The sequence below is a fragment of the Trichomycterus rosablanca genome, chromosome 9, assembly GCF_030014385.1.
Source record: "Trichomycterus rosablanca isolate fTriRos1 chromosome 9, fTriRos1.hap1, whole genome shotgun sequence".
NCBI classification, from domain to species: domain Eukaryota; kingdom Metazoa; phylum Chordata; class Actinopteri; order Siluriformes; family Trichomycteridae; genus Trichomycterus; species Trichomycterus rosablanca.
The window spans coordinates 1,268,784-1,286,523 of record NC_085996.1 but is presented as its reverse complement, the minus strand read 5'-3'; the positions used below and the strand labels follow the sequence as shown (position 1 = coordinate 1,286,523).

The window sequence follows — 17,740 nt, the reverse complement described above, 5'->3', positions numbered from 1 at the left end:
ACACACAGTCACACACACACAAATACACACACACACAAATTATATACACACTTACACACGGACACATACGAATACATACACACACACAAAAGCTGTTCCACACTGCATTATGGGTAACACACAGCCGAGTGTGTGAGCGCTGACGACCAGGACACAGTTAGAGGAGCTCCGATCTCACCTGTAGTGCACGTGTGTAACTGTGGGACTTCTGTAGCCAAAAATCCACGTCTGGATGTCCATGGGTCTGGCCTCGGGGTACGCTACGGTCACGTCTATCACCCACTGCAACCCTCGAGGTTTACCGTCTACACACACACACACACACACACACACACACACACACACACACACAATCAGAACGAGGAGTCACAATGAGGAATCAGGAATCAGGAATCAAAAAGAGGAACCGGGAATCAAGATGAGGAATCAGAATGAAGAATCGATATCAGTATGAGGAATCAGGAATCAACATGAGGAATCAAGATGAAGAATCAAGACGAGGAATCAGAAATCAGGATGAAAAATCAGGAATCATCATAAGGAATCAAGATTAGGAATTCGGGAATCAAGATGAGGAATTAGATTGAGGAATCAGAATAAGTATTCAGGACTCAAAATGAGGAATCAGGATGAGGAATCAGGAATCAAAATGAGGAATCAGGAATCGAGATGAGGAATTAAGATAAGGAATCAGGAATCAAAATGAGGAATCAAAATGAGGAATCAAGATGAATCAAAATGAGGAATCAAGAATCAGAATGAGGAATCAGGGTGAGGAATCATGAATCAGAATGAGGAATCATGAATCAAAATGAGGAATCATGAATCAAAATGAGGAATCAGGGTGAGGAATCAGGAATCAGGATAATGAATCATGAATCGGTATGAGGAATCAATATGAGGAATCAGGAATCAGAATGAGGAATCAGGAATCAGAATGAGGAATCAGGGTGAGGAATCAGGATGAGGAATCAAAATGAGGAATCATGAATCAAAATGAGGAATCATGAATCAAAATGACGAATCAGGGTGAGGAATCAGGAATCAGGATAATGAATCAGGAATCGGTATGAGGAATCAATATGAGGAATCAGGAATCAAAATGAGGAATCAGGGTGAGGAATCAGGAATCAGGATAATGAATCATGAATCGGTATGAGGAATCAATATGAGGAATCAGGAATCAGAATGAGGAATCAGGATGAGGAATCAAAATGAGGAATCAAAATGAGGAATCATGAATCAGAATGAGGAATCATGAATCAGAATGAGGAATCATGAATCAAAATGAGGAATCATGAATCAAAATGAGGAATCAGGGTGAGGAATCAGGAATCAGGATAATGAATCAGGAATCAGTATGATGAATCAGGAGGAATCAGGAATCAGAAGGAGGAATCAAGGTGAGATCGGGGAACGGTCCAGTTACCTTTTTGTGCCGACGGTCCCGTGTCGTTTCCCAGCATGCCGTTCTCCTGCTGTGGTCCCAGGGCCTTCAGGATGACCTGCGTGGCCCCGAGGCGGGGCAGGGTCACGTGGGTCAGGTGGGGTAAATCGTTCTTCTTGGCGAACGACTGGCTGGTCTCTCTCCTCTTCCTCAGGAAGCCTCCCTCAGGAAACAGGACGATCCACTTCCTGTCCCGGCTGTGGTAGTACCTGTCCAGGTGACTCTTCAGGTAGATGAGCTGTTTGTCCCGGTGAGCTTTGCCCTGCGGTCAGAACAACACGCGGCTCAGATTAACCGGGTCACCGGGTCACAGGGTCAGAGGTCGCGTGTCCCGGGACGCCCCGGCGGTTCCTCTCACCTGTCTGATGAAGAAGTCGCCGTGGATCAGAGACACCAGGCCGAAGTTTGTGTACTTAAACACGTGGTCCATCAACCACATCATCTTCGTCACCACCTACACGGGGGGCACACAGGGGGGGGGGGGGGGGGGGGGGGGGGCACATGAGCTTTATTAATGACATACAGAACAATCTGTAATTAACACACACATGTTCAACTGTTTATTAACTACAGCTTACAGGGTACTGAACACCGAGTATAGAGTACTAAACACAGAGTACTGAACCCGGAGTATAAAGTACTTAACACTAAATACAGGGTATTGAACACACGAGTATAGAGTAATAAATACTGAATACTGAACACAGAGTATAGAGTTATAAATACTGAATACTGAACGCAGGGAACTGAACACGGAGTACTTAACATCGAGTACAGGGTACTGAACACCGAGTTCCTAACACTGAGTACTCAAAACTGAACACCGGGTACTGAACACGGAGTATAGAGTACTAAACACCGAGTACTGAACCCTGAGTACTGAGTACTTAACACTGAGTACTGAACACCGAGTATAGAGTACTAAACACTGAGTACCTAACTTTGAGTACTCAGAACTGAACACCGGGTACTGAACACGGAGTATAGAGTACTAAACACTAAGTACTGAACACGGAGTATAGAGTACTAAACACTAAGTACTGAACACCGAGTATAGAGTACTAAACACTGAGTACAGGGTATTGAACACCAAGCACTGAACGTCAAGTACTAAACACCAAGTTCTTAACATCAAATACAGAGGAGTGAACACAGAGTACTGAGAACAGAGTACCGAACACAGAGTACTGAGTACTTAACACCGAGTACTGAACACAGAGTATAGAGTACTAAACACTGAGTACTGAACACCAAGGATAGAGTACTAACCACTAAGTACTGAACACCGAGTATAGAGTATTAAACACTGAGTACAGGGTATTGAACACTGAGTACTGAACGTCAAGTACTAAACACTGAGTTCTTAACATCAAATACAGAGGAGTGAACACAGAGTACTGAGAACAGAGTACCGAACACAGAGTTGCTGAGGACTGAACACTGGGTACTAAACACTAAGTACGGTACTGAATACTGAGTACTGAACACTGAGTACTGAACACAGTACTAAGGACTGCACTCCAACTACTGAGAACTGAACACTAAATATGAGTACAGAGTACTAAAAAAAAGAGTTCTAAATACTTAACACTGACTACAGGGTATTGATCACTCAGGAACTGATTACTAAATACTGAGTACTGAGTATCGAGTATTGAACTGTTTTTTTTCTATTAAAGTTTGTGTGTTCACTTCACCAAGTGACGTAAAGGGTGAGTTTCTTCTGTGGCCATCTTCCACAGATCAGGGGTGATCAGATCGGGGGTGATCAGATCGGGGGTGATCAGATCAGGGGTGATCAGATCGGGGGTGATCAGATCGGGGGTGATCAGATCGGGGTGATCAGATCAGGGGTCTGAGTTTTAATTAACTGAATTTACGTGAACCAATCATCAAACTCCTGACTGACTGACTGACTGACTGATTGATTGATTGGACGGCGGCTCGTACCGTTCCTTTGTCCTGCAGGCACATCATGAGGGTGCAGACGTCCCCGGTGGCCTGGTGGTTGACGATGACCATGGCTTCATCTTCAGAGATCGGCCTCACGTCGTCTCCCCACTCCGTCACTGAGGAACAAGATCAGGATCAGAATCAAGAACAGCTCTAATACATCAACGACAAAATCGTTTATATATTTCCATACTGCACTACAATGAAAGCAAATAAGCATTAAGGGCCTTGAACAGGGGCCCAACAGTGATAACATGGTAGTGGTGGGGTTTGAACCAGCGACCTCTTGATTAATAGTTCTCCATGAACGTTAATTCTACACCAGACAAACTTAAAGCTTCATGTAAACCACAGAAATAATCAGTAACAGATTCTGGATGATTAGACGTGCTGGACGTGCTGGACGTGCTGGTTGGATTTCGGAATGTTCCTGTGGGACTTGTGCTCTCCCAGCTCTGACGTTCCCTGGTGACTCAGGCATTTACGAGCAGCGTGTAACGAGATCCAGCGAGCGCTCGCGTCGGGCCCGGACGGACGTACAGATCGATAGGAGCCCGTCAGGAAGCATCAGAGCACACGGGAAGAACCGCAGCGCACTGCCATGTTCATCATGTGAGGAGGAGAAGGGGATCAGATCGGATCCCAGAAGATCCCAGCAGATCCAAACAGAGCCCAGCAGATTTGATCAGATCCCCCCCCCAGGTCCTGTCAGGTCCCATCAGATCAGATCCAAACAGATCCCAACCGGTTCTGTCATGTCCCACCAGATCAGGTCAGCAGATCCCAGAAGATCCCTGCTGAGCCCAGCAGATTTTATCAGATCCCAGCAGATCCCAACAGAGCCCAGCAGATTTTATCAGATCCCCCCCAGGTCCTGTCAGGTCCCATCAGATCAGATCCAAACAGATCCCATCAGATCACAACCGGTTCTGTCATGTCCCATCAGATCAGGTCAGATCCTATCAGATCCCAGCAGATCCCAGAAGAGCCCATAATGTACCAGCAGATCCCAGCCAATTTAATAGGATCCCATTTAATCTTCTTCCTAAGGCCTTCTAAAAACCTGCAGCTATAACAGTCTCCACTCTTCTGGAAACCTGCAGCTATAAGAGCTATAACAGTCTCCACTCTTCTGGGAAGTTGCACCGATTTAATCATGTTTGATATGGAGTTGCTCCAAAACCCCTTGCTTTCACTTTAACAGCCTGTGGCTGAAACACCTGGAGACAGTGACAGATAGTACAGTTCACACGTCGACAGAAAAAAATGCAAATTGCACCTCTGCTCTGCGTCCAAACACATGCAAACGAGGAGGGATGGAGGGAAATACAGGCGGTCAGGGTGGGGATATTAAACGTGCATTCGGTTTGCTGGGGTTTAAACTATCTGATGCGGCTGATCCTAGAAACCAGTCAACCACAGAGATACAGTTCAATACTGTTAAACACAGTTAAATACTGTTAAATACAATTAAATACTGTTAAATACTGTTAAATACAAATAAATACAGTTAAATACAGTTTAAAAAACTGAGAATAAAACAAGAAAGAAACCAAACTGGATGATCGGTGATACGATGATAAGAGACCAAAGTTAAGATGGATAAAAGATCTAGAGGGAACTAAGCCGTGAATTCCAGGGGCCGACACTTCAACAACATCTGTAAAGACCTTGAAGATGAAACCAGACGTGGAAAAACGAGCACCGGTCAACGATCAGCTCGTCCGTCTGACTAGTTCCCAGAGGAAATTCCTCATAACTGCTGCAGTTACGTCCTCTGCTGGCTGATTGAGGCGCTGCTCAGAGAAGGGGGATAACAAAGATCAATGCGTGACTCTCGGTGCGCGATACGGATCTCCGTATTAACTTGCCCTGTGCGGGTGAAGCAAAATGCAATCGGGTAACTGGATATGACTAAATTGGAGAAAAGATTTATTTATCAATGCCTTGGAAGACGACAAACAAATCAAACTTCACGCTCACCAAACTGAAGTGCTTTAATTCTGGACACAAATGTGACGTGACTTCTAACAATCCCACAGACAATTGGTCAACATGGAATTGATTCACATTAATGATTCACTTTAAATGACTCCTCAATTCAACCCACAGTCAATTGGTCAACGTGGAATTGATTCACATTAATGATTCACTTCAAATAACTCCTCAATTCTACTAACCGACAATCCATCAATATGAAAATGATTCACTTTAAACGACTCCTCAATACGACCCACAGACAATCGGTCACTATGGAAATGATTCACTTTAAATAACTCCTCAAACGACAAACATTCGACAAACAGACAATCCTCTCTTTCATTTCTCAATCCATGTTTCAAATAAATAAATAAATAAAAGGGGTTTGTGGTTTTCTAAAGTACTAAGACACTGGACGCTCCCCCCACAGACCAGGCCAGGTCAGGCTGTAACAGAGCAATCATAAATCATGACTGTACTGTTATCAGCTGAACTTTGACCTCGGTGCGGTGGCGTGATCATCAGAGCCTCCGTCCTCCTGTAACGCTACGCAGCCAAAGCTTGACCGTCCACACACGCCCTCTAATTTTTTTATCCCAATTTAGTCAATTCCAATTCCCAATTGCAACTCTCTCTTGCAGAGCCTTGACCAGACAGCAGAGCCCCATTAACTAGCTCTGGAATGAACCAGAACATTAACGTTAGTGCTTAGCCATAGGCACAAATTCCCACAGACATGCTTCAAACTCTTAGGAAAAGCCTTCTCATAAGAGCGGCTGTTATTCTTGATGAGGAGATCACACAGAGGTCACTTGTTTTTTATACGGGACGCCTGACAAGCTCACGGTCAGGCGTCCAAATACTTTTGGCTCTTCAGTATCAGCTCATCTGGTCTCCGAGTTGTGCGCCGTCTCTGGATGAAAGGTCGAGCTAAAAACAAACCGGCGGGTGTGGCCCACGGAAACATTCTCCCTCTCTCTGACCTCAGTGCTGTCGGAACACGCAGCCTGGTGCTTCAGCGGGACCGCACGCGTCCTTCCCTACGGGTCTGACAGACGCCGGCGTCGCGGCGCTAATCGGCGGCTCGTTTCCCGCTCCGGATTTACAGCACAGACTAAAGTATGTGGACGCCTGACCAGGAGCTTGTTGGACGTCCCGTTTCCTGACCTCAGCTGGAACAACAGCCGGTCTTTTGAGAAGGCTTCTCACCAGACTTCGAAACATGTCTGTGGGAATTTGTGCCCGTTCAGTCAGCATTTGTATGGCTGGGCACTGATGTAGGTCAAGAAAGCCTCAGTCGATGTTCCGGTTCATTTTAAAGCTGCAGTTTCTTTGCGTCAGGTCACATGACCGTACTGTACCTGAGGACCGGGCGTACCTGAGCGGGACGGATTACAGCATTTACACTGGAACCGAATACAATCTGAGCACTTGAGGGTTAAGGGCCTTGTTTAGGGGCCCAACAGTGGCAATTTAGCAGTGGTGGGGCTTGAACCGGCGGTGTTCTGGCAGGGAGACGTTCTGGTTCTAAACCAGCATTTAGGTGCTTAGGTGGACCAAAATACTGGCCACTTTATTAGGAACGCCACATTTATAGACCCTTTTTCTAGGGTACTGCGACCCATCAGTTAGTGGTTGTTATTATTGCCAGGTCACATGACCATACTGTACCCGAGGAGGTCAAGAAAGCCTCAGTCGATGTTCCGGTTCATTCCAAAGCTGGAGTTTCTTTATGTCTTCATAGAGCTCGTTCATGCTGGTACAGGAGAGGTCCTTTCCTAAACTGTTGCTGCTAAATTTAAAAGCATTTCATTTCCTTTATATGATTGATTTATTACACCGGTTAGTAATCGATGGTTTGGACCAGTTTGGTATGAAGAAACTCCATGATCAGCTGCATGATCAACCCCCCACTGAACGTCTTTGGGTTGAATTGGAATGCGGACTGTGAGCCAGGCCTTCTCGTTCAGTGCCTGACCTCACAAATGCTGATTTAAATCACTCTAAAATGTACATTTTTAGCATTTATCAGACGCCTTTATCCAAAGCGACTTACAATTGAGACTGTATACATTGCAAGCAATCGAGGGTTGAGGAAGCTGGCAAATGTGGGGCTTAAACCAGCGACCTTCTGATTACTAGTCCTGTACCTTAACCGCTGAGCTACTCCTACTAGATTCATCAGAACAGGACGCCCAATAAGCTAACATCCAGGACCTCAGCATATACAGTACAGAGGGCCGCACTACTCCCACCGTATTCCTCCGCCACGTCTGCCAGTCCCGTCCGGCCTCCCCGTCCCTCAGACACGTCCAGCCCAGGACTCAGGGTCGAGATATGTAGCGCGTTAGGCCGCCGCACCACCCGAGCGCCAACGCTTTTCGATATTGCGCAATCACTGTTATCAAAAGTTAAACAATCACATGTTCAAACATCAGAGGAACACGGCGGGTGAGCCAGACTAGCGTTACCGGTCTTGCAGCTCCACCGTATTTACATCTTTATTTGCATTTCCAAATCCACAGAGGAGCTCGCAGGAGAGCTCGGTGTACTCGCAGGGAGACGTTCTGGGTCTAAACCAGCGTTCAGGTGGTAAATACTGGCCACTTTATTAGGAACGGCACATCCAGAATCACTTAGTGCTCGTTATTATTGTGAGGTCACATGACCGTACTGTACCTGAGGAGCGAGCGTACCTAAGCAGGATGCATCACAGCATTTACACTTGAGGGTTAAGGGCCTTGTTTAGGGGCCCAACAGTGGCAATTTAGCAGTGGTGGGGCTTGAACCGGCGGTGTTCTGGCAGGGAGACGTTCTGGTTCTACACCAGCGTTCAGATGCTGAGGTGGACCGAAATACCGGCCACTTTTAGTAGTGGTTGTTATTATTGTCAGGTCACATGACCGCACTGTACTTAAGGAGTGGGCGTCCCTAAGCAGGATGCATCACCGCATTCACACTTGAGGGTTAAGGGCCTTGCTCAGGGGCCCAACAAGGGCAATTTAGCAGTGATGGGTCTTAAACCGACAACCTTCTGATTACTAGTCCAGTTTCTTAACCAATGAGCTACACTGCTGAAGCCTCACTCCCATGAGGGCGTGTCTAAATCCTTAGATCCCTTAAATCGCTCCTACTGAGGCGCCTTAATTCTGAGTGATGATCTGACCGAATGACGAGGGAGCGTCCGACGCCTCCTCAGCGCTGGGGGCAATCCCAGCATTCAGTGCGGCACGACTTTCTTCACAAAGAACTACAAACGTGGCGGACGAATCGAGCGCTAGGGCTGTCGCGCTAACCGCAATTTTGAAATACCGCGGTATAGACCAGCCAACCGCAGGGCATGCCAAGCAACCGCAACACCGCGGTGTTCACGTTTTTTCTGTCTTTCTTTCTTCTCTCAAACAGGCTCGGCGTACTAAAGCACTTAATGAGGGTTAATATGGCATTGCAGCCTGCAAATATTCACTTGCTGGCTTGCTGGAATTATTTAAATGCATTTTTTCGTTGAATAAAAATGTATTGAAACGAATAATAACTTGAACTGTAGTATATATTGTTATGTTAATTATAGCTACTAAATAGATAGTTAATAGTGGCGTGATAACCAGTCTAGATTTGCTCTGCTGTGTAAAGTTGCATGCAGGATCAGTACACGTGTATTAGTGCAACATCGGAAACATCACTACCCCACTCAGATCCTCTCTAAACCACATCAGGTGAACATGTTGGTTCTTCTAGCGCGCATGATAACGCAGGTTTAAACTCTTACAGACTTTATTCTTTATTCTATTTTTTTTTTTACCATATTTTGATTAGATGTGCGTTTAAAATATTTAGCCTAAACTCTTTTTTTCGTTTCACACTGTATATCTAGCCTAAGCTAGAAGCTTAATTTAAAGCTTTTTTTAATAGAGAAAAGACGCGCATCCCTGCTCTGTTCTGTATTTAACATTAAACACGCATTTCATTGGTCTTAAAGCTGTCCCATCTTTGTCATTATAAAGCAATAATATACCGAATCATAGCCTAACAATAAAGCTTGTTTATATAGCTCTAAAATCCAGATCAATTAAGTAATTTTCAAAAAACAAAAAAAATGGGGATATCTCCACATACCGCGATATTGAGACAGGCTGAATATCGCAAGGGGAAATTCTTTCACCGAGACAGCCCTATCGAGCGTGGAGCAACCAACGGAGTTCCTTTCACATGTAAATAAACTCTCGCTGATGTTTAATCTGCCTTATGAGCTCCATGTGTTGATCGGGTGATCAGGTAGGTATAGGGGAGCAGGGCGGGTCACGCTTTACTGAACGTGACCTTTGCTCCACTCCCGGTTCATCATGACCAGATTTAGGAGGGGGGTCATGACACCCAGGTATCGCCCCGGTCACTAAAGGTAAATATTTAATTCTGTCGTCTCTGAGAGCACCGGGGTCGCATCTGGTTAACCATCAACGGAGTAAATAGATGAAACCTGGACGGATGCTTTGTAGTCTCACGAGGCTTCGTAGTACGTCTGTGGGGATTTGGAACGTCGTAGAATCGCTTCCTTCACACGACTCACCTGTGTATCCCGCCCACCAGCCCCAGGACGCCACCATGGCCAGCAGCCAGCGGAACATGACGCCCTCCAGGTGCCAGAAGGCGGCGCTGTTCAGCGCCCGCAGCGGCTGCAGGGCCAGCAGGTACAGGCAGTAGGACGGGATGGCCATGCAGTTGTTGATGAACATGAAGACGAAGCGCAGCAGGGCTCTGAGCAGGATCCAACCGGCCCGCCGCAGCTCCTCCGCCGGCGCCGCCATCCTGCTACGAGCTCGCTGGATGGGACACAGAGAGAACACGGGTTAGGGCTTGAGGGGCGTGGCTTTAGATGTAGCAAGCCAGACACACAGCCATCGCGATTGGCTGTGTGTCTGCAGAGGGAGGGACGATGGCTCACACATGCTTCCTCGACCCTTTCTTTAAAGCTCCGCCCCTGGTAGGTGAAAAGAAGCGACTCGGATCCAAAGGATGACGGTACCACAGTCTAAAGACGGCTGTTTCACCAGCGGGTGACCTCTAATGAACTCGCTCGTCCCTCTATCTCTATCGGTAGCGGAATATGACCCTTGGACCCGGACGCAGCGTGACTCGGCGGGAAACACGCCCTAGCAATAAACGCTAACTACGTGGCAACACGGTGGCTCGGTGGGTAGGGTCCTGGGTTCGATTCCCGGCTGGAGTTTTGTATGTTCTCCCCCGGGGTTTCCCCTATGCGCTCCGGTTTCCTCCCACACACTTGGACTGAAAAAACTCCCAACAACACCGCTGCACCTGCTACACTTATACACACGTATACAGGGTCCCTGACCATGGATGAAGTATTCAGAGGAAGAGCTGAGCTACAGTCAGTGATTGTATACCCTCACAGCGCACGGACGGCCCTCAAATGTAAACAAATATTAATTCTACGTTAAATTGCCGCTTACCTTTCGTACCCACGGAGAAACGGCACATCCGAACGAGCTAAATGATCCCAGGACGGACCGAGACGGCGGTGAAAGGGTGTCTGGTGCCACGCCCCGCTGCCACGCCCCTTTACATAAGAGCAGCGCTACAGGAAAACGATCCCACAGATCGTCTATTAGAACCGACTACACACACACGGATCGAGTGAAGTGAACAAGAGCTCAACCCAACGCTTCCTCTGCTCCGACACACACACACACACACACACACACACACACACACACACACACACACACCTTGTATCAGGCTGTGGACACACGGTGTGAATGATTAACCTGGATGTCAGTAACACAGTCACCTCTGCTGCGTTGCTCATCAGGAAAAGTAAACAATCACAAACTAAACCAGGAACAAAGTTGTGCTACAGAGGGACCGGCGGGTGGACAGAGGGCGAGCGAGGGTTTAGGTGGCCCAGAGGGTTCACAGGGCCGGGGGGGCGAGTGAGGGGTTCAGAGGGTCCAGAGGGACGATCTGGCGAGCGAGGGTTCAGAGATACGGGCGGGCGAACTAACAAGGGTCCAGAGGGTTGGACGGGCGAGTTAGGGTTCAGAAGGAAGGGCGAGCGAATAATGGTTCAGAGGGTTCAGAGGGAGGGCTGGATGAGCTGGGGGTTCAGAGTGATGAGAGGGGCAAATGAAGGGTTCGGAGGGATGCCGAGCAAATGGGGGTTCAGAGCTTTTAGAGGGGCGAGTGAGGGTCCAAAGGGTTCAAAAGGACAGCCAGGTAAGTTAGGGTTCAGAGGGACGGCCGGGTAAGTGAGGGTTTAGAAAGTTCAGAGGAACGGTGGGCGAGTAAGGGTTCAGAGAGACGAGCGGGTAAGTGAGGGGTTCAGAGGGACGGTTAGATGAGCGAGGGGTTCAGAGGGACGACCGGGCGAGTCAGGGTTCAGAACCACGGCCAAGCTAACAAGAATCCAGAGGGCTGGGCAGGCAAGTGAGGCGAGGATTTAGAGGGACAGCAGGGTGAGCGAAGGGGTGTAGAGGTTTTAGGGGGCAAATGAGGGCTCAAAGGATTCAGATGGACAGCCGGAGGCGACCGAGGGGTTCAGAAGGACGGTAAGATGAGTAAGGGGTTTAGAAGGAAAGCCAGGCGAGGAAGCGTTCATAGGGTGCAGAGGGTTTAGAAAGGCAGTCGAGCAAATGAGAGTCCAAAGGGTTCAGAAGGACGGTGGGCAAGCGAGGGTTCAGAAGGTTTAAAGGGACAGCCGGGCGAGTTAGGGTTCAGAGGTTTTAGAGAGACGGCGGGCAAATGGGGGCTCAGAAGGACAACTGGGCGAGCGAGGGGTTCAGAAGGACGTCGAGCAAGCAAGGGTTCAGAGGGATGGCTGAGGGAGGGTCCAGAAGGACGGCAGGGTGAGCGAGGGTTCAGAGTGAAGGGGGGCAGGGCAGGATTTAAAGGGACGACCAGGCGAGTCAGGGTTTAGAGGGACGATCGGGCAAGCGAGGATTGGTCGGGTCAGAACTGGGCACAAACAGGACGGATGCATGGAGATGCCGTGCCCTGCGTCAATAACCTCACGCCTTTGGATACCAACGAAACATCGGTGGACCGGCGCAGCATATCCACAAAGCTGAAGGGTCCAGAAGGATGGCCGGGCGAAGGTGGTGGTAAACGCGCCTTTTCTGGGATGTAGGGTTTTTGTATGTAGGTTAACATAATTTAACAGAGGGAATGTGTGCATGCCTTTAGGAAAGTGTGGTGCATCATGGGAGATGTAGTTTGTTTATGGTTTTGCCATGGTAAGCTGTAGTGCAGGGGATTAGGGGTGTAAAACTGAACCCTCCACGTTCCTGCAGGAGAGCCTGAGGGAGTTCTGAGCACAACCAGGGGGGCAAAATGTACCGAAAATCCCCCGAACGAGAACGTTCTGTCTGAACAGACGGGCGGATCTGTGCGTGTGGGAAACATTCCTCCGGGATTTCGGTCCACGCTGACATGACTGCATCACGAGTTCCAACATGATTAAACCATCGGGAATCAATAACTCCCGCAGCCAAGACGTAAACAAAGGAGCTGCTCACAGCCGGTATCATCATGATGAATTTTTCCTTCAATAAATTTACTAGATGAACTCGAACACTGACTTAGTGTCTGACCATAGTGAAGTGAATCCTGTTATAGCAGCAAAAGGACAAACAGAGTTTTCAGCAGGTGTCCACAAACTTATGACCCTATTGTTTATACATATGATATCATATATAACGCAGTAAAGGTTCAGATTTGTGAGATTTGGGGTTTGCAGGTGACACACGAGGTCCTGAAGCATCAGCAGCGTTTACAAGGTCACTGATGTGTAATGAGGTTAGCGGATGAACGCTAGCACTGATGGCTAGTTAGCGTACAGTTTACACCCGCTACATTATTAATGGAGCTGATTATCCAGCTCATCAGTCAGGCCGTTACGCCGAGGTTTGATCACGCAGGTCACGTTTCAGGTTTCAGGGGGATGAAATTAGGGACCACGTCCTGTACAGACAGACCTAAATATTTTAATTATTGTTCAGTTTATTTTTGTGTTTTTAGGGGAGTGATTACTTTCTCACACTGAGGCTCTGAGTAATAAAGGTTTAGAATCTAAACGTTACTTTACAGCGTCGATCAGCTGATTATTTTAGTGCAAAATCTCACAGTCACGTCACAATTATTCAACCCCTACAGAATATCACTGACCCTAAAACCTGCTGCTGATCTTTAGGACCTAAAGTTGAGTTACAACATGACTAAACCATCAGGACTTAATAATGAGTCGTCATCTGCTTCAGCTGTGATGTGTGATCTAAACATCACCCAGAGATTCAAATGTTTAAACTGTGTTGCAACCATGATGTAAACTAAGAAGCTGCTCACAGCCGGTATCATAATAATAATTCTTTCCTCCAAATAAATTTACTTCAGTTAACGTTTGAATTTTTGTTCATTTTTATTCGGTGTGAGATGAAGCAAATTCACAACAAGATTCTTATGAACACTTTCTCCTCATCTTTACCGGGGGGGGGGTCATATATAATATAAAGGGATTAGTACTCACAGTGGGATTTTTGTTTATATAATACTAATAATAATAATAATAATAATAATAATAATTGGGGATTAGTACTCACAGTGAGTGTTGTATATATATTAAATAATAATAATAATAATAAAGGGGATTAGTACTCAGTGAGATTTTTGTTTATATAATAATACTACTACTACTACTACTAATAATAATAATAATAATAATAAGGGGGATTAGTACTTACTGTGGAAGTGTTGTATATTTAATAATAATAATAATAATGGGATTAGTACTCACATATATAGAAATAAGGGGGAAAAGTACTCACATTGGGAGTGTTGTATATAATAAATAATCATAAAAATAATAATAATAAATCATAATAATAATATTTGGGGATTAGTACTCAGTGAGTGTTGTGTATATAGCAACAATAATAATAATAATAATAAGGGGGATTAGTACTCACATATATAATAATAATAATGGGGATTAGTACTCAGTGGGAGTGTTGTGTATATAATAACAATAAGGGGATTAGCACTCACATATATTATAATAATAATAATAATAATAATAATAATAGGGATTAGTACTCACATATATAATAATAATAATAATATAATAATAATAATGGGATTAGTACTCACATATATAATAATAATAAAAAGGGGGATTAGTACTCACATACTGTATGTAGTAATAATAAAAATTAAAATAAAAATAATAATAATAATAATAAAAATGGGGATTAGTACTCACATATATAATAATAATAATAATAATAATAAGGGGGATTAGTACTCACATATGTAGTAATAATAATAATAATAATAATAATAATAATAATAATAAAAAATGGGGATTAGTACTCACATATATAATAATAATAATAATAAGGGGGATTAGTACTGACATATATAATAATAATAATAATAATAATAAGGGGGGTTAGTACTCACATATATAATAATAATAATAATAATAATAATAAGGGGGGTTAGTACTCACATATATAATAATAATAATAATAATAATAATGGGGATTAGTACTCACATATATAATAATAATAATAATAATAACAGGGATTAGTACTCACATATATAATAATAATAATAATAATAATAATAATAATAATAATAATAATAATAATAATGGGGATTAGTACTCACATATATAATAATAATAATAATAATAATAATAATAATGGGGATTAGTACTCACATATATAATGATAATAATATTAATAATAGGGATTAGTACTCACATATATAATAATAATAATAATAATAATAATAATAATAATAAGGGGGATTAGTACTCACATATATAATAATAATAATAATGGGGATTAGTACTCACATATATAATAATAATAATAATAATAATAATAATAGGGATTAGTACTCACATATATAATAATAATAATAATAATAATAATAATAATAAGGGGGATTAGTACTCACATATATAATAATAATAATAATGGGGATTAGTACTCACATATATAATGATAATAATATTAATAATAGGGATTAGTACTCACATATATAATAATAATAATAATAATAATAATAATAATAAGGGGGATTAGTACTCACATATATAATAATAATAATAATGGGGATTAGTACTCACATATATAATAATAATAATAATAATAATAATAGGGATTAGTACTCACATATATAATAATAATAATAATAATAATAATAATAATAATAATAATAATAATAATAAGGGGGATTAGTACTCACAGTGGGAGTAAACGCAGAAGTGTGGGAGGAGAATTGATCCAGCTGGACTGAGCTGGAACAGGAGGATCAGTGGTGATCAGTCACATGGAGGTGATGAATCTGATCGGGATTGATTGATCACTGTAGATTAGACTTTATTTATATAATCCGGTCCCGTTGCCATGTCAACCGCGAGCGAGTCCGCATCAGGTCCCGCCGATCAATCAATCAATAATTCAATCGATCCATCCATGGCTTAATCAATCCCGCTGGAGTAGAAGCAGAGGAGAATCATGCAGCTGTACTCCGGGGATGAGTGGATGAGATGAGCGGATGATTTATCAGATTAATCCCGGTGTGATGATGTCAGAACTACTGAGCGCTCCGTTATCGTCACTCCTCCCGCTCCGGCCTCCACACATCAATAATCCGGAATTAAACGGCGGGTTGGATAAATTTACTCTGATTTTTTAGCCCCGGATAATAAAACTGAGACTTTATTACAGAATCCGGAGCGTCGAGCACAAACGCAACGGGCTCCTTTTTCTTCTTCTTCCTCTTCTTCGGCTGAATCCTCTTCTTCGCTGCCTGTGTGCTGGGGAATGCCGGAGAAACACGACGCTACACCGCCACCGCCAGGTCAGCCGCCGTATAACTAACCAACACCAACAACCCTAAACCACCAGTACCAACAACCTAACTAACCCTAAACTAACCCTGAACACCTATACCAACACCAACAACCTAACTAACCCTAAACCCCTATACCAACACCAACAACATAACTAACCAACACCAACAACCCTAAACCACCAGTACCAACAACCTAACTAACCCTAAACACCTATACCAGCACCAAAACCCTAAACCACCAACACCAAACCCTAACTAACCCTAAACACCTATACCAGTAACAAAACCTAACTAACCCTGAACACCTATACTAACACCAAACCCTAACTAACCCTAAAACCCTATACCAACACCAACAACCTAACTAACCCTAAACATCTATACCAGCACCAACAACCTAACTAACCCTAAACACCTATACCAGCACCAACAACCTAACTAACCCTAAACACCAACACCAACAACATAACTAACCCTAAACACATATACAGTGCCTTGCAAAAGTATTCAGCCCCCTTGAACTTTTCAACCTTTTGCCACATTTCAGGCTTCAAACATAACGATATGAAATTGTAATTTTTTGTGAAGAATCAACAACAAGTGGGACACAATCGTGAAATAGAACGAAATTTATTGGATATTTTAAACTTTTTTTAGAAATAAAAAACTAAAAAGTGGGGCGTGCAATATTATTCAGCCCCTTTACTTTCAGTGCAGCAAACTCACTCCAGAAGTTCAGTGAGGATCTCTGAATGATCCAATGTTGACCTAAATGACTGATGGTGATAAATAGAATCCACCTGTGTGTAATCAAGTCTCCGTATAAATGCACCTGCTCTGTGACAGTCTCAGAGTTCTGTTTAAAGCGCAGAGAGCATCATGAAGACCAAGGAACACACCAGGCAGGTCCGAGATACTGTTGTGGAGAAGTTTAAAGCCGGATTTGGATACAAAAAGATTTCCCAAGCTTTAAACATCTCAAGGAGCACTGTGCAAGCGATCATATTGAAATGGAAGGAGTATCAGACCACTGCAAATCTACCAAGACCCGGCCGTCCCTCTAAACTTTCAGCTCAAACAAGGAGAAGACTGATCAGAGATGCAGCCAAGAGGCCCATGATCACTTTGAATGAACTGCAGAGATCTACAGCTGAGGTGGGAGACTCTGTCCATAGGACACAATCAGTCGTACACTGCACAAATCTGGCCTTTATGGAAGAGTGGCAAGAAGAAAGCCATTTCTCAAAGATATCTATAAAAAGTCACCTGGGAGACACACCAAACATGTGGAAGAAGGTGCTCTGGTCAGATGAAACCAAAATCGAACTTTTTGGCCACAATGCAAAACGTTATGTTTGGCGTAAAAGCAACACAGCTCATCACCCTGAACACACCATCCCCACTGTCAAACATGGTGGTGGCAGCATCATGGTTTGGGCCTGCTTTTCTTCAGCAGGGACAGGGAAGATGGTTAAAATTGA

General features: G+C 44.3%; 1 protein-coding gene across 2 annotated transcripts in view; it reads right to left on the bottom strand.

The window, feature by feature from the left end:
• The window catches only part of lpgat1 (lysophosphatidylglycerol acyltransferase 1), a 25,130-nt gene extending 8,813 nt beyond the window's left edge, over nt 1-16,317 (bottom strand). Inside the window, exons 1-6 of one of the 2 annotated variants that reach the window (XM_063001549.1) lie at nt 15,648-16,317; nt 9,948-10,200; nt 3,398-3,516; nt 1,806-1,901; nt 1,430-1,709; nt 179-305 (exon numbers count right to left, since the gene is read on the bottom strand). In XM_063001549.1, the coding sequence (XP_062857619.1) occupies nt 179-305; nt 1,430-1,709; nt 1,806-1,901; nt 3,398-3,516; nt 9,948-10,185 (860 nt within the window). In that variant the 5' untranslated portion in view covers nt 10,186-10,200; nt 15,648-16,317. Of the gene's footprint in view, nt 1-178; nt 306-1,429; nt 1,710-1,805; nt 1,902-3,397; nt 3,517-9,947; nt 10,201-10,851; nt 10,951-15,647 lie in introns of those variants that run through there. The other variant, XM_063001550.1, reaches the window with a different exon arrangement.
• Nucleotides 16,318-17,740: the final 1,423 nt, after the last annotated feature.